At 43.3% G+C, this 24,087-nt stretch overlaps 1 protein-coding gene across 1 annotated transcript; it reads left to right on the forward strand.

Annotated features, from left to right (window-relative positions):
- Positions 1–14,715: 14,715 nt before the first annotated feature.
- Positions 14,716–23,241, forward strand: adamts1 (ADAM metallopeptidase with thrombospondin type 1 motif, 1). Its single transcript, XM_078560348.1, has 9 exons — positions 14,716–15,341; positions 15,802–16,227; positions 16,445–16,577; positions 17,054–17,221; positions 17,682–17,968; positions 18,454–18,640; positions 18,820–18,998; positions 19,576–19,751; positions 20,680–23,241. Exons 1-9 carry the CDS (start codon positions 14,730–14,732, stop codon positions 21,416–21,418), a joined length of 2,907 nt encoding a protein of 968 aa, XP_078416474.1. The 5' UTR covers positions 14,716–14,729; the 3' UTR covers positions 21,419–23,241.
- Positions 23,242–24,087: the final 846 nt, after the last annotated feature.

Here is a 24,087-nt window from a genome sequence, read left to right on the forward strand (position 1 = left end):
CTGCACCCCCTCCAGTGCAATCACATCCTTCCTATAATGTGGTGACCAGAACTGCACACAGTACTCCAGCTGTGGCCTCACCAAGGTTCTATACAACTATACAAGTGTCCCATATGCCTTTTGCACCACCCCATTAACATGCCCCTCCGCCTTCAGAGATCTATGAACACACATGCCAAGGTCCCTTTGTTCCTCAGAACTTCCTAGTGCCATGCCGTTCATTGAATACTTCCTTGTCAAATTACTCCTTCCAAAGTGTATCACCTCACACTTTTCAGGGTTAAATTCCATCTGACACTTATCTGCCCATTTGACCATCCCATCTATGTCTTCCTGTAGCCCAAGACACTCAACCTCACTGTTAACTACCCGGCCAAACTTTGTGTCATCTACAAACTTACTAATCCTACCCCCACATAGTCATCTATGTTGTTTATATAAGATGTGCACTTGGCGGGCTGCACTTCGCTCGGGACTTCAAGGTTTGTTTGCCTACCTTGCTTCAATCAGCACTTGAGGTCATCAGCGCCAGGCTTCACGGATAGCACCACATCACTTTTAGGGGCCTCAGAGGCAGCTCTATGTACCAGACCAGCCATAATACATGGGTGGCTTTTCAATGGCTGCAGGGCTAGGGCTTACTTGGGAAAGGGGGAGATGTGGCCTCAGGCAAGGAAAGAGGCTGATGAGGGGGAGGAGGGTAACCCAGGATGTGTGTGAGGGCACATGGTGATCTGTGCAAGTGGCCTCAAGATGGTGAGCACTGAAAAGGCAGTGTCCAGAGGAGATGAGGCCAGATGGACGTGTGAGGAGACATGTGTGTGAGAATAGCTGGTGATGTCCCTTGAGCTGGCAGTGAGTGAGATGCCAGTGAATGTGTGATGGGCTTGAGTGTATGAGTTTAGAGTGATGAGATGGTTGCCTTACCCTGGCTGTATGGATGAGATTATTCATCCTCTATCTACGTTGGATGGCCAACCTCTTCTGTGCAGCATTGGCACTGATCACCACTGCCATCGCCTACTAAGCCGGAGTGATAATGTTGCTGCCCCTCCTGCAGCCAGAGCGGGGATAGAGGACATCACAGCGGGCCTCCATGGCGTCAAAAGGGGCTCAAGGGCTGTGTCACTAAACATGAGGGCTGCAGTCTCCTTCCCTTTCGGGGCCATGTCTTCTGTGCACCAGTCCTGGGCTGTACTTTAAATGTGGCACCCAGCGCGATGAAGCGGTGAGATGACGGCGTGGCGGGCGAATCGGAGCCCGCCTGCCATCGAAATGGCGTGTTTCCCAGGAATGCATAATTAATGCAGCGGGATTGGGATGATGCGGCGTGAGAAGTCGCCATTGTGGCCGGCGAGTAAAACATCATTTTACTCACCTGGTACCGAGCTTAGTGCAAATCTGGGACGATTCCGCCCAATGAATCAATTCCCTTTTGAAAGCCTCAATTGACTCTGCTTTCACCACACTCTTAGGCTGTGCACTCCAGGTTCTAACCCCTCACTGTGTCAAAAAGTTCTTCTTCATGTCGACAATGCTTCTTTTGCCAATTACCTTAAATCTTGGGCATTGCTGAGAAAACAGACATACTATCTAAGCTTTTCACCTTGCACTCATCAGGATAGCTTGCAAGAAATTACCAAAATGTAACAGGGAAATAACAATTCATACCACATGAGAAGAGAGTGCCAATTTGTTGGCAAGTGGACTTTGATTGGTGGAGATGTTGCCATGGGGTAATGCAGCACGGTGCAGTTAGCTGCATAGCTTTGTTCAAATTCAAACTGAGCAACTCAACTCTGAATGGTCAAGACATTGCCCTGGGGGGAATGATCCAGGGAATGACTGTACCCTAAACTTTTGTTTAGATGAGAAAGGTTAAAAGTGTGCGTATGTTCCTTTTGTCTGCAAAGGACAGGGCCCTATGTATGAATGTATGTGGCTTCTAGCATACGTAGGTGAGCCCCACTGTGAGCCCGACTGACAATCTTAACTTGGTTTTCAGTGTAATTCCTGGCACAATCAGGATTGGTTAGCAGGTGTTGTCCAATTGCTGAATCACCTCTAATGTTGGACGCTATGTTTTAAGTCTTACAAGCACAGGCTGGTTGGGTGCAGTCAATACTTTGTCGGTTGCAACAGCTGAAGGGATGTGCTGTTTGATATAATCTGCCAATCATTGGGGCATATGGCCTGGCAACACACCGACACTGAAATTCATACACCACATTGCTCATTTTTGTGATAGGCGAGAAGAGGTTGTGCGTTTGATATACATGCAAGTTGTTGTATTAGTTCAACCATTGCTCTGTAAGAGGACAAGAGACTGTTTATAGTTTGAAGAAAATTGATAAATATTGAGTGGTATCCAACAAAAAAGTAATAGAATTTGGCTGGTGAGGAATCCAGAAGGGAATAGAATGGGACTGGGGAAACATGTGTTAACAGGTAAAGAGTTAACATAGAAACATAGAAAATAGGCGCTTGAGTAGGCCATTCAGCCGTTCAAGCCTGCTCTGCCATTCAATATGATCATGGCTGATCCTCGATCTCAAAGCCAAACTCCCGCACGCTCTCCATACCCCTTGACACCTTTACTGTCTAGAAATCTATCTACCTATCTATTTCCTTCTTAAATATATTCAGTGACTTGGCTTCCACAACCCTCTGTGGTAGAGTATTCCACAGATTCACCACCCTCTGAGTGAAGAGGTTTCTCTTCATCTCAGTCCTAAATGGCCGACCCCGTAACCTGAGATTGTGATCCCTTGTTCTAAACCCTCCAGCCAGAGGAAACATCATCTCTGCATCCGGTCTGTCCAGCCCGGTCAGAATTTTATACGTTTCAATGAGATTCCCTCATTCTTCTAAACTCCAGTGAATACAAGCCAAGACAACCTAATCTCTCCTCAGATGACAATCCTGCCAACCCAGGAATCAGTCTGGTGAACCTTCGCTGCACTCTATCGCAAGTATATCCTTTCTTAGGTAAGGGGACCAAAACTGCACACAATGCTCCAGGTGTGGTCTCACTGAGGCCCTATACAACTGCAGTAAGACATCCTTGCTCCTGTATTCAAATCCTCTTGCAATGAAGGCCAACATACCATTTGCCTTCCTAACTGCTTGCTGCACCTGCATGCTTGCTTTAAGTGAGTGGAGTACAAGGACTCCCAGGTCCCTTCGTACATCAACATTTCCCAATCTATCACCATTTAAATTATACTCTGCCGTTCTGTTTTTCCGACCAAAGTGGATAACTTCACACTTATCCATGTGATACTGCATCTGCCATGTATTTGCCCACTCACTCAACCTGTCTAAATTGCCTTGATGCCCCTTTACATCCTCCTCGCTACCCACATTCCTGCCTAGCCTAGTGTCACCAGCAAAATTGGAAATATTACATTTGGTTCCCTCATCCAAATCATTGATATGTATTGTGAATAACTGGGGCCCCAAGCATTGATCCATGCATCATCCCACTAGTCACTGCCTGCCAATCTGAAAAAGATCCCATTATTCCCACTCTGTTTTCTGTCTGCTAGTCCATGCCAATATATTACCCCCAATCCCATATGTTTTAATTTAGCACACGAATCTCTAATGTGGGACATTAACAAAATCCTTTCTGAAAATCAAATACACCACATCCACTGGTTCTCCCTCATCTATCCTGCTAGTTACATCCCCAAAAAACCCCAGTAGGTTTGTCAAACATGATTTCCCTTTCATAAATCCAAGTTGACTTTGTCTAATCCCTTTGATATTTTCTAAGTGTCCTGTTATCACATCCTTTATAATAGACTCCAGCATTTTCCCTACTGCTGATGTTAGTCTGACCGGTCTGTAATTCCCTGTTTTCTCCCTCCTTCGTTTTTTAAATAGTGGGGTTATATTTGCCATCCTCCAATCTGCTGGGACTGTTCCAGAATAAGCAGATTTTTGGAAGATGACAACCAACGCATCCACGATTTCCATGTGCACCTCCTTTAATGCCTTGGAATGTGAATTATCAGGCCCCGGGGATTTATCAGCTTTCTCCAGGATTATTTTTTGTTACTAATACCAATTTCCTTCAATGCCTCCTTCTCACTAGACCCCGCCCCTAGAATTTCTGGGAAGTTATTTGGCTTCCTCCGTGAAGGCAGAACTAAAGTAGTTGTTGAGTTGCTCTGCCATTTCCTTGTTCTCCATTATAAAGTCTCCCCTTGCAAACTGTAAGGGACATACATTTATCTTCGCTAATCTTTTTACATACTTACAGAAGCTTTCACAGTCTGCTTTTATGTTATCTTTTCCCTTTATTTATTCATGGGATGTGGGCATCACTGGTTAGGCCAGCATTTATTGCACATCCCTAATTGCCCTTGTTCAATGGGCATTTTGAAGAGCCAACCATGTTGCTGTGGGTCTGGAGTCATGTGTAGGCCAGGCCAGGTAAGCACAGCAGATTTCCGCCCCTAAAGGGCATTAGTGAACCAGATGGGTTTTTACAACAATTGGCAATGGTTTCATGGTCATCGCTGGACTTTTAATTCCGATTTTTATTGAATTCAAATTCCACCATCTGCCGTGGCAGGATTCGAACATGGGTTCCCAGATAATTGCCCTGGGTCTCTGGATTCCACTACGCCATCACCTCCCCTTGCAACTTTACTCAGAGTTTATTTTTCCCCTCTTGATCAATTTCTCAGTCCTCCTTTGTTGAATTCTAAACTGCTCTCAATCCTCAGGCTTGCTACTTTTTCTAACAACTTTAATTTATATGACTCCTCTTTGGATCTAATACTATCCTTAATTTCTTTTGTTATTCATGGTTGAGCCACTTTTCCTGTTGTGTTTTTGTGCTACAAAGGAATGTATAACTGTTGCAATGCATACATTCATTCCTTAAATATTATCCATTGCCTATCCACTGTCATGCCGTTTAATAAACTTCCCCAATCTATTGTAGGCAACTCACCCCTCAGATTTGTAGTTTCCTTGGTTTAGATTTAGGGCCCTAGTTTCTGATTAGACTACTTCACTTTCCATCCTAATGAAGGATTCTATGTTATGGTCACTCTTCCCTAAAGGACTCTGCATAACAAAATTATTAATTAATCCCTTCTCATTGCACAGTACAAAATCTCAGAAAGCCTGTTCCCTAGTTGGTTCCTCGACATACTGGTCTAAAAAAAAAATCTCGTACACACTCCAGGAATTCATCCACCACAGTATTACTGCTAACTTGGTTTGCCCCACCTATATGTAGATTGGAGCTGTCCATGATTACTGTAGTGCCTTGTTACATGAATCTCTAATTTCCTGTTTAATGTCATTCCCCCACCTACCACTAAAGTTTGGGGGCCTATAGACAACTCCCACCAATGATTTCCGCCTCCTCAACTCCACCCAGACTGATCCCATATCTTGATTTTCTGAGCCAATATCCTTCTCACTATTGCACCGATGTCATCCTTAACACCATCCCACCTCCATTTCCTTTTTGCCTGTCCTTCCTAAATATCGAGTACCCTTGGATTTTCAGTTCCAGCCTTGGTCACCCTTCAACCATGTCTTCATAGTCACACTCATAGCGTAACCATTTACATCTATTTGCGTTGTTAATTCATCGACCTTATTGCAAATGCTCCGTGCATTCAGATATGGTGCCTTTAGATTTGTCTTGTTAACATTTTTACATATCGTTTTTTTGTACTATGACCCTATTTGCTGGTAGCCTTTGTTTCCTCTGCCTTCCACTCTTGCTTTTTACTTTTCTATCTGTGAGGATATTGGTCTTTGTCCTGCTGGGGTGCAACCCGTCCAACTTGTATGGGTCCCATTTTCCCCAGAATCGGTCCCAATGCCTCAGGAATTGAAATCCCTCCTTCCTACACCATCTCTCCAACCATGCAGTCATCTGGTCTATTCTCCTATTCCTGATCTCACTAATGCATGGCACTGGGAGTAATCCTGGGATTACTACCTTTGAGGTTCTGCTTTTTAATTTATTTCCTAGCTCCCTACATTCTGCTTTCAGGACCTCATCCCTCTTTTTACCTATGTCACTGGTACTGATATGGACCATGACTTCTGGCTGTTCACCCTCCCCCTTCAGAATGTCCTGCAGCCACTTAGTAATATCCTTGATCCTGGCACCATGCAGACAACACACTATCCTGGTGTCATGCCTGCAGCCACAGAAACATCGATCTGTTCCCCTTACGATAGGATCCCCTATCACTATTGCTCTCCCACTCTTTTTTCTCCTCCCCTGTGCAGCTGACCCGTTTGTGGTGCCACGGACTTGGCTCTTGCTGCATTCCCCTAAGAAACCAAAATGGAAAATCTGTTAGAGAGGGAGATGGACCCAGGGCACTCCTGCACTACCTGCCTAGTGCTTTTACTCTGTCTGGTTGTCATCCATTCTCTTACCGCCTGTGCACTCTTTACCTGTGGTGTGACAACCTCACTGCATGTGTTGTCCATGAAGATCTCATCCTGGCTGATGCCCCACAGTGACTCCAGCTCCAGCTCCAGCTCCAAAATGCAGTTTTCAAGTAGCTGCAGCTGGAAATACTTCCTGCACATGTGGTCGCCCTGGACACTGGAAGTGTCTCTGACTTCCCACCACACAAGAGGGGCATTCCACTTAGCCGAGCTGCCCTGCTTACCCTTAAATTACTCCCTTTACTTTAACTTCCTCTAGTGTAGAGAATATTAAATACATACCAGGGATCTTACTTTACTTCTTACACTTTAAACTCCACTTAATCTAAACCAAGGACCAATTTTTACTTAAAGACTGGACAGTAGAAATATTCACCAGGTCCTACTTACCAAGGCTGAAGCTCCTCTCGCACTGGCTCCTGGTCTCTTGGGAGACTGAAGAGGGCAGAGAAAGAAAAAGAGCACCTTCCTCCCCGAACTCCCTTCTCACCAAACTCACAGTGATTCCATTCTGCAATTCTGCAATTGTGCACTCTGTGCCAGGGCACTTAACCTCTCTTATTTATACTACTGAAATTCAGATGACTCTCCAATCTGGCAGCTACAGAGCCAGATTAGGCCAGTTCCTTAATTTGCCGATCTCACCTGCTCTCCAGCAGAAGGCTTGATTTGCTTGATTAGCCCTGCCCCCAAGCCTCTAAGAGACTTAAAACAGTAAAGTTAAGTAAAATGCTAAATTGCAAGTAAGCTGTGTTAGATTTTAGAAACGATTAACCCTTAAAATTTAAACTTTCACTTCCTTCTCACCAAACTCACAGTGATTCTACTCTGCAACAGTGCACCCTGCTAGAGTGCAGAGTTACAGGTTACCAATCAGCTGCAGCACAAGCCAAGCGACTTGAGAAGCTGGGAGACCATGATGCAAATAACGTGATGGAAATTGTTGCAGCGCATCAGACGCCAAAGCCCAGTGTTACCTTGTACAAAGTTCATGAACGCTCCAATTAAAATGAGTTGAAAGCCTCATAATCCACCCAAACAGCACTCCAAAGGCTCAGCACCCATTTGAAATGCATGTCCGGAATCACTTATTAATGGTCCTCACCTCCACACTTTGCAGGCCATCTTTCTGCCCACCCCTATAACCTTGGTACTCACCTTGTACATCATGTATTATATAATGAGAAAGCCGCCTAAACATCTAGGTTAGCTGGCATCATCTTACAATGTAAAGTCAACTTGCAGATGCAGGCACCATTAGTGGTAACTTGTTTAGAAGGTTTGTAGTGTCAAGGGTATTGTAATATGCCTTTAAAGGATTGCAGCATGACATCACTAGCAAGGAAGTGTGTCACTTGATCCAGTCTTGGTTTCACTTTTGCTTTGAGCAGAGCACACAAACACAGCTCTGGTGTCTTCAAGCTTTACACTGATGTATAAATGTTCCCATGTACCTAGTCTCAATAAATGAACCCACAATGTATTTACTAAATTCCTTTAGCCATCAGATAAAAGGTTCATCAAATCTGGTCAATCAAGAGTTCTGGGTGCTTAATGTAGGAGGACACAGTCACCAGTGGTGCATACATGCTGAGAATTAAACTGGTGATCGATGAGTCGGCAGAAGTTTAAAGTTAGTGGATAACTTGAGTTAACAGTGGCTTCAAAAATTTTAGAAACTACTTATGTAAAGGCAGGCAGCATTTGGGTGTGTGTATTTGTGTATGTCTGTGTGTGTGTTTTTGTGTGTGTGTATTTGTGTATGTCTCTGTGTGTGCGTGTGTGTGTGTGTGTATTTGTGTATGTTTGTGTGCATCTGTGTGAATGTGTGTTTGTGTGTGTGTGTGTGTGTTTGTGTATGTCTCTGTGTGTGTTTGTGTATTTGTGTGTGTGTTTGTGTGTGTATATGCTTGTGTTTGAGCTTGTGTGTGTATGTTTGTGTGTGTGTGCGTGTTTGTGTGTGCTTGTGTGTGTGTTTGTGTATGCCTATGTGTTTGTGTATGACTGTGTGTGTGTTTGTTTGTTTGTGTGTGTGTCTTTATGTGTGTGTTTGTGTATGTCTGTGTGTGTATGTGTGTGCAAGTGTGTGTGTGTGTGTGTGTATATTTGTGTGTGTATTTGTGTATGTCTGTGTGTGTGCACATGTGTGTGTGTGCTTGTGTATGTCTGTGTGTGTGTGTATTTGTGTATGCCTGTGTGTGTGTGTGCGCATGTGTGTGTGTGTGCTTGTGTATGTCTGTGTGTGTGTGTGTGTGTATTTGTGTATGTCTGTGTGTTTGTGTGTATTTGTGTATGTCTGTGTGTGTGTGTGTGAATATGTGTGTGTGTATTTGCGTGTGTGTATGATTGTGTCTGTGTGTGTGTATTTGCGTGTGTGTGTATGTGTGTGTGTGTATTTGCTTGCGCGTGTGTGTGTGTTTGTGTGCTTGTGTGTGTGGTAAATTATCAAGAATTTGATGGCTGTGGGTAGCAGGAGTTTGTTACAAAACACAGGCTTACGTAATCACTTTACAGCAACATTAGGAGAAGAGTCATAAACATTGTTAGAATTAAAACATATTTCATAATAGAATGGCACAGGAAGCTGAAAAAATCGAATCACTCAGGACATTAAACAGAAAGAAAACACTGTACCTTTCCGATAACTACTTCTCTCACTGGCAGAGGCTTGTCTGTGTGACTAACAATGTTGTTCTTTCATTGTTTTTCTCAATATTCATCTCACATTTACCATCAATTATCCCTCATCTCACATTTACCATCAATTATCCCATTCATTTTATTTTCAAAGCTCAGCCCCTTGTCTGCCTTTTAACATGCATCATCTTGTTTATTTTTTTTCTCTAGCAATCCCCCACTTCCCACCAATTGCACTAAACCTCACTGGGGAGTTTCAAGGCCCCCAGCAGCCCTGTGTTACCACACCTAAATAGCCTTTCTTTCGGTGATGGCGGACTCAAGGCCTCAAGGGGAAGTCGTGTATGTCCTCTCCTCCTTAAACCGAAATGGATTGACCTACCCCACAGGTCCTGAGAAGGACAGTGTTTTGTGGAACAACTAATAGGGATGACATTCTATTGGTATAGTCACCCTCCATCTCTCCTGGCCCAACATGTGTTCTTGAGGCTAGCATTTGTACAATTCTTACTAGGCACGTGGGTATTGCTGAGCAGTTTGATATAACTGAGTTGCCTTGCTAGGCTACTGTAGCAGGCACTTAAGTGACAACCGTGTTGCTCCAGACTGGAGTCATATGCAAGCAAGACCTATTTCAACAGCACCTTCCAAATCCACATCCTCCACCATCTATTAGGACAAGGGCAGCAGATGCATGGGAGCACCACCACCTGGAAGTTCCCCTCCAAGACACTCACCATCCGGACTTGGAAATATATTGATGTTGTCGCTAGGTCACAATCCTGGAACTCCCTCCCTAACAGCACTGTGGGTGTACCTACACCAGAAAGATTGCAGAGGTTCAAGAAGGCAGCTCACCACCACCCTCTCAAGGGCAATTAGGGATGGGCAATACAAGTCAATCTTGCCAGCGATGCCCACAAATCCCGTGAATAACTAAAAAAGAAGCAAGGGCTTATGGTTTCCTTCCCTAAAGGACATCAGTTGGGTTTATGACAATCCAACAGCTTCATCCTCACTTTTACTGATGGCAGCTTCTTAATTTCAGATTTTATTTTTACCAAAATTCAACTTCTCAAGTGGGGCGTTCCCTCAAGTTCTCTGGATTGCTACTGGTCAAAAAATGTTGACAAAATTCCTGAATGTGACCCTGCACCTGTTGTAATAATACATAATCCAGTAAATTCATCATTAAAACACCAAAACTAGTCCCAAATTTTTAGACAATGAAAAATCTATTCTTGGTTATTAGTCTCATGGGGTAGTGGTGCCAGTCATTCGGCTTTGGTGATTCAGAGCTAGAATCTGGTGACCCACTGCCACCTGGTGGACAATAAATATAAACATAGGCTTTTATTTAACCTCTTCAACTGCAGGTACGCTGAATAATATACATACCCAGGAATGAGTTACAAGCTAATTTGAAATCGAGGGGTTCAAACGGTTTACATATGTAATAATGCATGCCTGAGGATTAGTTACAGGCTGGAATATAATCAAAGGTTTCAGATGGTTTACATATAGAATAATGGATGCCCGGGAGTGAGTTCAATTCTGGAATCTAATTGAAGGGTTCAGATGGTTTATATATAGATTAACGGATACCTGGGAATGAGTTACAGCTGGAATCTAATAAAGCGTTCAGATGATTCATGTATAAAATAATAGATACCCGCAAGTGAGTTACAGGCAGGTATCTAATCCCGGATTTATTGGTTTAATAAATGCACAAATACTTAATCGCTGGCCCTTTATCCAGCTCTACCTGTCCCCCCCCACCCCCCCCCCCACCCCCCCCAACCAGCTTATATTTCACCTCTTTTCTATTTTTCCTTAGTTCTGTTGAAGAGTCATACGGACTCGAAATGTTAACTGTGTTCCTCTCCGCAGATGCAGTCAGGCCTGCTGAGTTTTTCCAGGTATTTTTGTTTTTGTTTTGGATTTCCAGCATCCACAGTTTTTTTGCTTTTATGCTTAACTAAAATGTTGAGTGGGTTTGTTAGACCCCACATGTTGTATTATGAGAACTTGTGTCCTCTAATTGAGAATCAGCGGGATCAAACTTGCTCATAACCTTGCCCTGGAGTTATGATGTTGGGTGTGATTCGCTAGTAGAAGTTTCGACAGAGGACTAGCAGCAGGTCATTTATAGGATCTGGTGGAGGAGTTGCAGAGGTGGGGTCGGTAGAAAAGAGAATTTCTCCACTTATACATGTAAAAAAGATGCTCAATTGGCGCCATCTAGTGGTGAATTGTGTACATTGAATGAATTTCAATACATTTGCAAAGGAATTTTCTATTGAAAATGTTGTGTGCAATCAGGTCTCAGGAGTGTCTACTTTTGAAGTGCACTGAATTGTTGTGTAGGTAAAACTTATTTGAGTTAAATTTTGAAGTTTTCAAGGTGATGGATGCCAGTACTGGGCATTAATGACACATTTTCCAACCTGGAGGTCTATTTGTAGGCTGGAGAGAATGGGTAGATGCAGAATGAAGTTGCCTCTACTCTGCCCCCAAAAATATGCCTTAACACCCAGACACAGAAGATTCCCAACTACTACAACCCTGTTACATTTTATTCCCTTTCTCACACTAGCTCGTCCTGCTGTCTTTGAGTAAGATTTGGAATTCAGAAAATCCCAAGTAATCTCCAACAAACGATATGCTGCACAGATAAACGAAATACAATCATTTATTGTAAGTAGCGAGAAGAAAAATGCCGAAATGCTCTGAAGGCTGTAAAATAAGCATCTTCCAAGATTTCAGCCTCCAGCTCACATCCCTATATTAGGTAAATATAGCCACTAAGTGAGAACTCTGGCTGCCAAATGACAGATGAAAGCAGTTGCCAGATCTAACCTGCTTGCTTATACTGGAGACATCAAATGGTTTGGGTTTCTGTTTATCGATTTATAACTGTTCATTTAAACAGCGCAGGTTGACCAAAAAATGACACAGGTTGATGTGAGTTAAAGAATATGGTACAAGTTGGGATAAATGTGTGGTTAAGAGTCGCCATCTGCAGTTGGTTTTGTTCCATTGTGAGTTTGAGTACTGGGGGGAAAAAATAAAATACAAAATGTGCTTTAATTACCTTCTTCCACGTAACATGACATATATAGAAATACGTACTGAATGAGGGGGAAAAAGTTAACTGGGAAAAAGTTTATAGTTGGATTTCTCTTTTTTTTTCAGTATTTCACTTATCTCGTTACGGCAGTTGTTCGATTAACTACCCGAATGTTAATCCTTCAGCAACCAGCATTTAAAATGGAAGAAAATATTAACTAACTGGGGGTGGGATCACTAATCCGAAACTGAACAAAACTGTAACTTGTTTCATTTCAACCTGTCTCTTGTTATTGAACGTGCTCCAGATGCGAGAGAGAGAAAAATAATAAAGGGTTGGGGTGGGGGTGGTGGGGGAGCTGAGGTGTGGTCAGGCGGGGATGTTGCAATCCGAGCAGAATCGGGTGACAACTTGCGAGATCGGGGCTCGCCCCCCAGGCGGTTCATCAAACAGGTCATTTTGCTGCGACAGGTCTATGCTGAAGGAAAATACAGCAAGTTGTGAAATCAGTTCCGAGAATCACATGAAACGCACGCTTCTTAGCAAACGCGGTACCCTAGTGAAGTTCAGACTGGGAAGTGGTTACCGTGATGAAGCCTTGCCAAGATAACCATGGTTTTATCGTGTCCATCCCATACTGTGTGGGCTTTATTAATTGATTTCTTAACAAAGTTCCCCCCCTTTTTTTTTAATTTAATAGTGGTTTCCCCTCACTACAAAGGGTTAAAACGTTGTCTAAATAAAACTTTGTCAAAACGTATTTTAGGAAAGGAGGGTTCCATTGAATTGGGCTTCGAGAACACAAAACTCGCCTAATTTCACGATGGTTTGAGTTGGGATATTTAATTGCTCCTGTTGCAAACTCAAGTGCCATAACTGTACATTAATTCGGGCTGCTTCAAAACTCAAGCCGGCTGTCAAACCCCCTTTTTTTCTTAAGGTGGAGAGGGAGAGCAGACACTACTTTTAACAGTGAATATCGCTCCAGCCGTGTCAAATCAAGTCGTGGCATCTGTGCCTGGAGAGATATTCCCTGGAAGGTTAAGGAAAATGTTTTTAAAAAGGGGGGCAATATCTGCTGAAGAGAACAGTTTCCTGTTTATTTAAGCAGCCCCTTGCAGTTGTTCCATAATACGGGGTCTGGAAAGTTGATTTTTTTTTTACAATTTTCTCCCCCGCACCCCCCCCCCAAAAAAAAAGTCGTCTTCATTTAGTTTTTGTTTTATTTTTAGAAAGAGAAACTAAAATGTGTTATTTCAGCTTCCTAGACAATGATTTGGGGGTTTTTCTTTTGCCTAATTAGTGGTCGTGTCCACCTTAAAAAGTTGGGATCCACCCAAAGGCTCAGAACTAAACTTGTCCTTTAAAAAAAAAATTTTTTTTAAGTTTCTGGAGAGCTCTCTTCTTGATTCAATATGAAAAAAAGAAATATTTTACACGGTTCATACCCGTTCGGCTGGACGGTGAAGATAAAGAAATGTCACGCAGTTTGAAAAGGAATCATTTGGATAAAATTGAGATGAACGATTCGCCCCCTCCCCCCACCCACCACACCCCCACCCCCTCCGGGAGTCCCATTGAATTCAGATAAGAAACTGTAATCTACCTAATCGATATAAAGAGACAAAGGGTTATTTTTCTCCCCCCCTCTTGTTCGGTTTACCCGGGATTTCACTTGGTGGGTGGGTGGGGGGGGGGAGTCACGGATTGAAACAAGTTTCAATGAATGAGGCAGTTGTAACATCTACTGCGAATGTGACATTGTATCTGTGATACTTTTTGTGTTTCGCAGAACAGGTTACATAAGAGTTACATGGGGGCTACCTAAAGGTGCAAAGGAAAATTGAGAATTGTTTGTTCAGTAACCTTTCCCCCCTCCCCTCTCAAAAAAAAAAGCCCCGGGGCGAGGGAGGGAGGAGGGGGAAGGGGGGTGGGGGGTGAGGAAATCAGGAGCACTTTTTCCTGGACTGATGGGCTCGGCGGGCCGCGGGCCAGTTGGCTGATCCAAGTCCCAGTTACGCATCGAACTGGGATAGGCTGCAGCCTTTGATCAGGGGGGGAGAGGAAGAGGCCAGTGTGAGGAGCGCTGGCGGGTTGTATAAAAGGAGCGCTAGCAGTGCCGAGTACAGCCCAAACCAAAGAAGCGTGAGGCAAAGGGGGGGAGAAAAAGTTTGATGATCCAAAAAAATAAGAGAGAGAGAGAGCAGCACTTTGGGAAAGGGGAATAAAAGAATAATAGTCAAAATCCTGCAGCAACTCCAGGTGGAAGTGAAGAGAGGTTAAAAAGGAAAACTTGTTGCAGCAAAAGTGGCAAAGCAGAGATTGGAACTGTGAGCTCTCTGACTGTGACTTTTATTTTTTAACAAAAAACTTATTTATTTCGTATTCAATCTCTGGGACCAAAAAAAAGGGGAGAAATTTTAATACACTAAAATTTTTTTTTTTTGTTTGAACAAGTGTCAGGAAGTTTTTGAAGTTTTTTTGTGTGTGTGTGTTTTTGGCCACCGACTCGCGGCTGCTGGAGGACTCCCCACTCGATCAAACCTTTTTTTTTTCCCACCCCCCTCCCCGGATTTGTCTGAAGATGAACGCGGTGCTCAGGCTGGTTTTGCTGCCGCTTCTGACCGCCCTGTCCCCCGCCGGGCAGGCTCTGGGCGCTCGCCCCGAGGAGAGTCTGGTCTACCCGGTGCGGCTGGACGAGAAGTTGGAGGAGGTGGTGGTGGCGCCGGCGGCGGCGGGAGGAGGAGGAGGAGCCGGGGGTCTCCTCCGGTCCGGGGGCAGCCCCGCGGAGATGGGAGGGGAGAAGATGAAGAAGGTCTTCTACCGGCTTCAAGCCTTCGGGCAGCGGTTCGTCTTGGAGCTTGAGCCCGATCAGAGTTTCCTGGCCCCGGCTGTCACCTTGCAACGCCTGGGGCAACCCAAGTCTGGCAACGCCGTGGAGAAGGAGGAGGAGAAGGAGAAAGAGGAGGAGGACCCCGACCTCCGCCACTGCTTCTACTCCGGCACCGTCAACTCCCTGCCCGGCACGTTGGCGGCGGTCAGTCTCTGCCATGGAATCCAGGGCGCTTTCGTGATCGGAGGAGCCGAGTACCATATCCAGCCGAGCAACCTGACGGGGCCAGGGGGCATCCCGCCTCACTTGATCCGAAAGACAAGACTGAGATCCTCAGGCAGCCCTGGCGGTACCAAGTGCGGGGTAAGTACTGCACCCACCACCCACCCACCCACCCACCCCTTTCGGGCTTCAGTGCTTCTCGTTCGGGGTTGTCTTCAGTTCCTGTTCCCTTGTTCATTTGCCACAGTGTCATTCTTTTTTTTAATTTAAAAAAAATACATGTTTTGTAGGGTTGATTCGTGAACATAAAGCAAATGTTGGCAGCAGTGAGAGGTGCTGGAGCTGCTTTTTTTTAAAAAAAAAGGTTATATTCTTTTTTGAGTCCTGGATTCCGTCAAACTGCAGATGCCAAGACAGACTGAAAGCCAGCAGCTAGCTGAGCTCAGCGTGCAGGAGTCTGTCTGGCTGCAAGGGGCTCTGATAGTAGGCAGCCCCGCGACAGGAGATGCCAGCCCATGTTAGATATGGAAGCTTTTGAGAGTCGAACTGATTTTTAAATAAAGGTTTTAATTCACTTTTTTTAATTTTAATGTCTGTCTAGGTGGACGATCAAGATACACCCCAGACAACCGGGAGCACTCAAAGCCAACAATCTGCACCGGAGGACGCTCCATCAGAACCCGCCGGGCACCAAAGAGCCAAGAGATTCGTCTCATCCCCTCGCTATGTGGAGACCTTGCTGGTAGCAGACCAATCTATGGTAGAGTTCCACGGCAGCGGGCTCAAGCACTATCTCCTGACCTTGATGTCGGTGGCTGCCAAATTGTATAAGCACCCGAGCATCAAAAACTCTATCAGCCTGGTGGTGGTGAAGATCCTGGTTGTCTACGAGAAGGAGAAGGGACCTGACGTGTCTTCGAACGCCGCCCTGACCTTAAGGAACTTCTGTACTTGGCAGAGGCAGCACAACCCCGCCAGTGACCGTAATGCAGAGCACTACGATACTGCTATACTCTTCACCAAAATGGTAAGCCAAGGCTCCTGTCCAAACTAGTCTATTAGTATGCATGTCCAATCTGTTTAATGTGCATGCAGAGGGCTCTTTCACAAAGCATCTTTTGAGAATCACATGATTTTTTTTTTAAAAAATGTTCTTGGTGAAGAAGGATGCCAGCATTTATAGCTAACCTTTTTTTCTCCCCCTATGATTTTGCTAAATGCTGCCCTTGTTTATTCTTATTAAGGATCTGTGTGGAGCCCAGACTTGTGATACTCTTGGGATGGCTGATGTTGGGACGATTTGTGATCCTAGCCGGAGCTGCTCAGTCATTGAGGATGATGGTCTACAAGCCTCCTTCACTGCAGCTCATGAGTTGGGTAAGTGCCTCCCCCCGCCACCCCCCTTGATAATTGTTCATTGTAATCATTTTATAACTTCCTTTACAACAACATTCACGTGCTGCAGATGGAGTTCCTGCTGCAGTTCGTGTTCATTTTGTAATTCCTGCTTAGCTCATTACAGATACTGCCTGGGGATAGTGCATTCAAGCATCTTTGTAATCTATCATTTGTGTTAAATATTATCTGTGTAGCCGTAAGTTTCTAACTTTTAGTAGCTGCATGGCATGGATTCGATTTATTAATCTGAGAGAAATGTGAACATATTTATGACTAAATAATATATTCTACGGTACAGGGATGGGGAGCACAGTCCAGTATTGTCTGGGGTGCATCTGACATTAGTACAAGAGAGTGAGGCACATGTGGAATGTGGAATAGTCCAGCACCAGCACCGGTGACTTCAAGTGTTTGCATCATCTGAGACTTGAGTGATTTTCTTTTCTTCCTTCTAGGCCACGTGTTTAACATGCCCCACGATGACGCACGGCAGTGTCTTCATACCGTTGGTCTAACTGGGAATTCCCACATGATGGCGTCGACACTCTCCAACTTGGATAGGAACCAGCCTTGGTCTGCCTGCAGTGCTTACATGATCACTTCCTTCCTGGATAATGGGCATGGTAAGAACCACACCCCTACCCCAAATAAAGTTTATGTTTTTGGTAAACTGCATTTTTTTTTAATGTACAAGCTTGGCAACAGATTTGATTAAATGCATACTATTATGGACAATGTATTTATTAATAAATACACTATAAGAAATTGCATTTTGAATGAGAAGACAGCCACTAGTTTTAATAATGGACTACAAATTGTATTGCACTTTAACCATTATTAGAACAATTTTTTTCATTTTTTTTTATATTTCTAGATCTGGGAATCTGATAGTATCTATAATTAGCTACGATAATATTTTTTATCAATTTAAGTATAACTTTGGGAGTTTTTCTTATTTTATTGCGAATGTCCAATTTTTTTTTTCAATGTATGCAAACGGACAAGTAAGATATTAGGTTGTACTGTTTTATATTGTGCCATTGTTATCAAAAGCTAACAATCAGTTTGCATCTCTGTTTTCAGGAGAATGTCTGCTGGACAAGCCCCAGAAGCCACTACAGCTTCCTGGTGAACTGCCAGGGAGCACCTACAATGCAGACCGCCAGTGCCAGTTCACCTTTGGGGAAGAGTCGAGGCTTTGTCCTGATGCAGGCAACACCTGCTCATTACTGTGGTGCACTGGAATGTCTGGTGGGATGCTCATCTGCCAAACTAAGCACTTCCCTTGGGCCGATGGTACCAGCTGCGGGGAAGGAAAATGGTGCATGGAAGGAAAGTGTGTTAACCAGACAAGCATGAAGGATTATAATGTAAGCATTGCATAAACGTATTTTGTTTTGGTTACTCCTAAATTACATATTTAATCTTGATTGCTTCATTTACACTTCCAATTAATTAGTGCCTAAAAATACCCTGTAGTGAAGGGGCAATTAGATGGCACAGCGGCTTAGCAGGCATCCATTTTCACCTTTAAGACATAGGTTTAAATATGGTCCAGATGCTAACATGTGAAAGTTCACCCTCAAGCTTTCTCGCTGTCACTCACTCAGCATTTGTGCTCGCTAATATTCTCATTGTAAGTAAAATTAAGTTATCCTTGATATGATAAGTTGTGAGAGAGCTGATAGTGCCTGATGATTTGCCCCTTAGGACAAGAGGGAGGACAAATTAAGAAGGGGAAATAAATAATGGCAGAAAAATAATTACAGTGACTGCTTGGAGAGAACCATAGTATAATTAACTGTGTTGTTACTGATTTTTTTATTTCTCTAAATTATTTATCCAATTTTTACAGACTCCAGTGCACGGGAGCTGGGGACCATGGGGACCCTGGGGTGAGTGTTCAAGGACATGTGGTGGAGGAGTACAGTACTCATTCAGGCACTGCGACAACCCAGTTCCACAGAATGGTGGGAAGTACTGTGAAGGAAAGCGGGTGCAATACAAATCATGCAACACCATGGATTGCCCAGTTAACAATGGTGAGATAATTTACTGTAGTCAGCAATTCTGGCTGAGAGGGATTCATCCCTTTTCCAATTTTTATAGGTGCTTACAACTTGACAAATTGAATATTTCTTTCAAATTCTTTGTTTGACTTTGAACTAATTCAAGTAGTACATCAATGTATTTGATCATCTTTTGATGGTTTCTATTACAGGCAAAACATTCCGTGAAGAGCAGTGTGAGGTGTACAATGATCTCTCGAAGTCTACTGTCTTTGGAGGAATGCCTGCAGTCGAATGGATTCCAAAATATGCTGGTGTCTCTCCTAAAGATCGATGCAAACTTATTTGCCGAGCAAAAGGCACAGGCTACTACTATGTGCTCCAGCCCAAGGTTTGTTTGCCAATTGCTTAACAATGCCATGGGCTTCTCCCGGGTTGATTTGAGGGAAGGAAAGGAAGCAAAAAGGCCTTTGGGATCGTGATTTGAGCTCTGATGTTTGTGGGGGATAGGAGCAAGTCTAGTCATTATTACAACAGGCAAGAGTTCAGAAAATCTAAAGACTACTTCAAACCACATCTTGCAGGACATTTCCACTTTTGCACCAGCCAGCCTGCAAATTCTGCTCATTCATTTTAATGGGTAGAAAATTGCCAGCTAGCACAGGGGCAGAACACTCACTCATGGACTAGTTTATTCAGCCAAAGCTGCTAATCAATTATCCCTTTTTAAAAGCTTTCAGTAATTTGATACATTACAGACGCACTCAAAAATGCCATGAAATCTGCATTGGTAAAAACAGGGGAAAGGAAAAATTACCCATGCCCAAGATAATTAATATTTTATCAAAATTATTCTAATATAGGCTACGAGTCCAGTTTCTGTTTAATGCTCCATTCATCTGCAGTGATTGTTTTGCCACTGGGATACTTCCTTGGATTAGTAATAAGTATAAACCTATTCTTCACAGGTTGCTGATGGCACTCCATGTAGCCCAGACTCCACTTCTATCTGTGTTCAAGGACAGTGTGTAAAGGCCGGTTGTGATAGAGTCATTGGTTCGAACAAGAAGTTTGATAAGTGTGGTGTGTGCAGAGGCAAAGGCACGACTTGCAAGAAGATTGCTGGTTCTCTTGACCGTTCCAAGTAAGTAGGAGCTCCTTGCTTATGCTGCCAATATTGGTTAAATGTAAAACACCCAGCTAATTTTACGGTATCACCTTAAGTCTTAATGCTTGATGTTAGTAAGCAATTTGAATGCCTCTTTAAACACCAAGCTAAATTGGTATCCTTCATAATTTCAGAAATGTATTCCAGACACCACACTAATTCGGGATGTAGAGCATTAAACTGTTGCTCAGACAGTTCAGTAACTCTAGCTGGAGAGCACCTTTTGAAATTACCTGCTGGTTCTATGGTTGGACTGCCTAAAGAATATCCATCATATCAGATGATGGATCACTAAACTCATACTCAAATAGCCAGATTTAAATCTAGGCCTTGTCTGATATTCAGACTTCCTCAGTTGCCACCTAGGGGGAATGTTGCTAGTTCCCAATACTTTATGTATGTTGAGAACCTCATGGTGGCAAGAGACAGGGGAAATAGTGATTTAGTGAGTGAATCATTATGCAAACCTGCCCCAACCTCTCAAAGCATGGCTCATTTTGACTGAAAAAGTGACGCTGGTATCACTGGACAAGGGAAAGGAGAAATAAATTACCAGACTTCTTGCAGTTTACTGCCATTCAGTGACAGCTGCTGAAAAGTGTGTGTGGGTATCACGTAGGTCAAGACTGAACTCAGCTTTGAGATGCTGCTGTGATTGAACAGCTTGCCACAGGTGAAAAATGATTACATGAGAGTACTAGAGGACCACCAAAACCTGTGAAAAATATATTCTGTACAATGTAGCTTTCTGGAAAGGAAGGAAGGGTGGAAAATTTGGGCGGTTGGTGGCAGGCACAAAACAGATGTTCTCTGAAAAGGGCTCATGCTTCGGTTGACATTACATTGGAATTGAAAGCCAACAGAGTAATTTGATCATTTTTTTTCTTTCAATCTGTTTCTATAGACCTGGATACCAAGAGGTTGTTACCATTCCAGCTGGGGCAACCAACATTGACATAAAACAACGCAGTCTCCGTGGAGCAAGACATGATGGGAACTATATGGCATTGAAGAAAGTTGATGGCACATACCTACTCAATGGAGAGTACACTTTGTCAACCCTCGAACAGGACATTTCGTTTCAAGGCACAATCTTAAGATACACTGGCTCGTCGGTGTCGCTAGAAAGAATTCGTAGCTTTGGTGCCCTCAAGGAACCCCTGATTGTTGAGGTACTCACAGTGGGAGATTCATTGCGCCCAAGAATCAAATTTACATTCTTTGTGAAGAAAAGTCTGCAGCATCAGCTGGCTAAACCCTATCCCAAAAAGGAGTCTTTTAATGCCATCAGGGAAACAGTAAACTCTGAGTGGGTTATTGGCGAATGGGGAGAGTGCTCCAAGTCATGTGGCCTGGGGTGGCAGCGCAGGGCAGTCGAATGTACGGACATCTATGGGAGTCCAGCTACTGATTGCGTGAAAGAACTGAAGCCTGATGACCTCCGATTGTGTGCAGACACCCCCTGCCCACGGTGGTTGCTGGGGGAATGGTCAGTCTGCTCCAAGACATGCGGGAAGGGCTTTAGGAAAAGGTCTTTGAAATGTGTCATGCGTGATGGCCATGTGCTGCCGCAGGAGAGCTGCAACATGTCAAAAAAGCCAAAACATTTGATTGGCCTTTGCACCATACGGGCTTGTAGTTAAGGAACCAACATACATGAAAGACAATTCAGATATATTTTATTCAACCTAAATGCACTGAAAGTAAGGGTTTCCCAATTCATTTGTCATGTGAAACATGACAGTCATCTGACCCATTTTTCCCTTTGACCATGAATGTTTGATTTAGTCATGACAGCTCTGTAGGTGGATAAAGTTTGGGCAGGAGGAGTGGGGTTAATTGGGGAACTCAATGCTAGCATTGTTTATCTCTCAAGTCAATAGTCGTGTTAGTAGCTCAAAGTGGATTTTTAAAAACCAGGAACTCTCACTGTTGACAGTGAAATCAGAGGTTTTTCTCATTCCTCGATAAGCATGTAAAACCCTAATTCATGAGTGCTGCTGGCAAGCTAAAATGTAACCACATTTTGTTACAAGTGAAAGAATACTGTCTCTCTGCAATGAGACACTCCGTTATTCTCTGAGAGGAAGCAATCCCTGGAAATTGCAAGAAACATTTTGTTTTAGATTATTTCTAGAATATTCTGCTAGCTCACAAATTATATTGTGAGTTGAATTCTTACACCCTGGGTGTCATAATTATTGTTCCCGCTATAGAATAATATCTAACTTTGGTACTAAGAGGAAAAAAAGCATCAGTCAGTTGCTGTGCCACAGATTGGAAGCTGAAGATTCCGTTTTTGCGCTGATTGATTATGCCCTTCATCCTGTGCCCCACATTTTTTTCAATCTGAAGAGCCTGCAATCTCATGCTGCCAGGGAATATGGGTTAGAGAAACTCTGGCCCGAACCTGTCAACCTGCTGTGTCTGTGAGCAAGACTCCCACTTGGTTTTGCAGGATTATCATAAGCCCAATTCAGTTTATTTTGCATATTCTGATTTATCCATGACATTGCCAGCTGCTGCCTTAAGCCTTTGCATGTAACGAGGTTATATAACTGGCATTAGCTAGAATACTGAAAAACCAAGAGGTGGGTCCAGAACCTTGGAATGAGAGCTTTACAGAAAATTAAAAGCAAATATTGGTTTCATTCCCATTCAGTATTGAGTTAGCTGATCTCAACTGGAACATTTGTTAGGGCTCTATATTTGCCCTTACATCTTACGCTGGGGCAGGGTATAGGGGAAATCATCCAGAATTCCCACTCGTGATTGCTATCCAGTGATTTGTGCTGCAAATTGCATGAGTGTGAGGACAGGACTAGGCTCAGTGTGATGTTCCCACAGTCAGATGCCTGTTGAAATGTGTGAGCCTAGACAGAAAATTAAGAATGGCCACAACAAAGTGATGGAAAACCCTGTGCCCCCACAGGAGCCGGTGTCTTTGGAAAGAGGGATGAACTTGGTTTGGGAAGAGGGGGAGGGGGGGTGGATTTCTTATTATAATATCCTTGCTTCAAGATATTGTCAAATAACATCCGAAGGTCCTGACACTGGTCGTTGTTTCAGCTTCTGACCAATTCAGTCCCCACCTACCTCAGTGATGAAGGGCAAGATTTATTTTGTTGAAGAAAGAAAATAAAACAGCTTAAACTATGCTATACAAAGGCTGCTATTAATACAAAGCTACAGATTTGAAATCCGCAGTTACATGAAGAATGTAAATATTAAACTAGCACCAAGGCCAACGAGGTGTACTTTATAAGTAAGAGTATTTAAACTCCTTCTGTGAAGGACTTAGCATTTTGTACAGATTTCAAATAAACTTATTTATTTTTGTAAAGCTTTGTATAATATAATCATTAAGTTATCGCTTTTTTTAAAAGGAACAAAGAACATTTAACAATAGACTATTTATACAGTATAATGTGTCACTAGGAGATAATAAAAATGATTGAATTCTCAATCTTTGTGTCTTTCTTGTGTTTGCTATGTACGTCTGATGGGGATGCAAAGAATATTGCAAAGTACTCTGATCTGATGAGATCAATGGTAATACTTGGCTTTCTGGCTTTATTAGTTTGGTTATTGGAATAAAGATCCCATTGCACTATTTGAAAAGGAGTAGGGAGATTTGCCAGTGTCTTGGCCAACATTCTTCACACAAATAAAAGCAGATTAACTGGTCATTGTTACTTGTGGAATGTTGCTAATATAAAATGGCTGCCATGTTTGCCTTTATAATTGTAACTGAACTTCAAAGTGATTTGTTTGTATGAGTTCCATTTCCCTATCAAAGACTGATCTTTCAGTCACAACGTTCACCACAGTTCTTTGAAAATCTGCCCTGATAGCCACTTTACATCATCTCCCTTCTTTCAAAACTTTCTTTTAAAAACACCAAGAGTTTCTTTATTTGTCTTGTCTTCTGATTGGCATCCCCCTTTGACTGTTTAAAGTACTCTGGCACTGGAAATAGTTGCTAACTGCATGCCCTTAACCCACGGCATCCCTGAGTAAACACTGTTGTCAATGTGAATATGCTACCGAAAACAAAGTGAATTCACAGCGGCAATCTAGGGATTGAAGTAATCCGGGGGAAACATGCCAATAAATATTGTTATGACCAGGTGAGGAGGGGTGAACTGGCTCCCCTCTATTCAACCTCCTCGGTTGGTCACAACAAAGGTTTAAGTTTCCTTTTCCAAATCAGAATGTATTTAAATCTTTAAGCTGTGAGCAATAAGGAGCCAATCAAACAAGGTTGTCTTGGGTCAAAGGAAAAAGCAAATTTATTAACCACTAAACCAGA

Source organism: Cetorhinus maximus, chromosome 16, assembly GCF_964194155.1.
Source record: "Cetorhinus maximus chromosome 16, sCetMax3.hap1.1, whole genome shotgun sequence".
NCBI classification, from domain to species: Eukaryota; Metazoa; Chordata; class Chondrichthyes; order Lamniformes; family Cetorhinidae; genus Cetorhinus; species Cetorhinus maximus.

Bases quoted from the DNA above. Each gene is read 5' to 3' on its own strand.
- adamts1 (XM_078560348.1), top strand. From the start codon at position 14,730: ATGAACGCGGTGCTCAGGCTGGTTTTGCTGCCGCTTCTGACCGCCCTG. The intron at 16,228-16,444 runs GTAAGCCAAGGC...ATTCTTATTAAG, and splicing joins CTATACTCTTCACCAAAATG to GATCTGTGTGGAGCCCAGAC. The intron at 16,578-17,053 runs GTAAGTGCCTCC...TCTTCCTTCTAG, and splicing joins CACTGCAGCTCATGAGTTGG to GCCACGTGTTTAACATGCCC.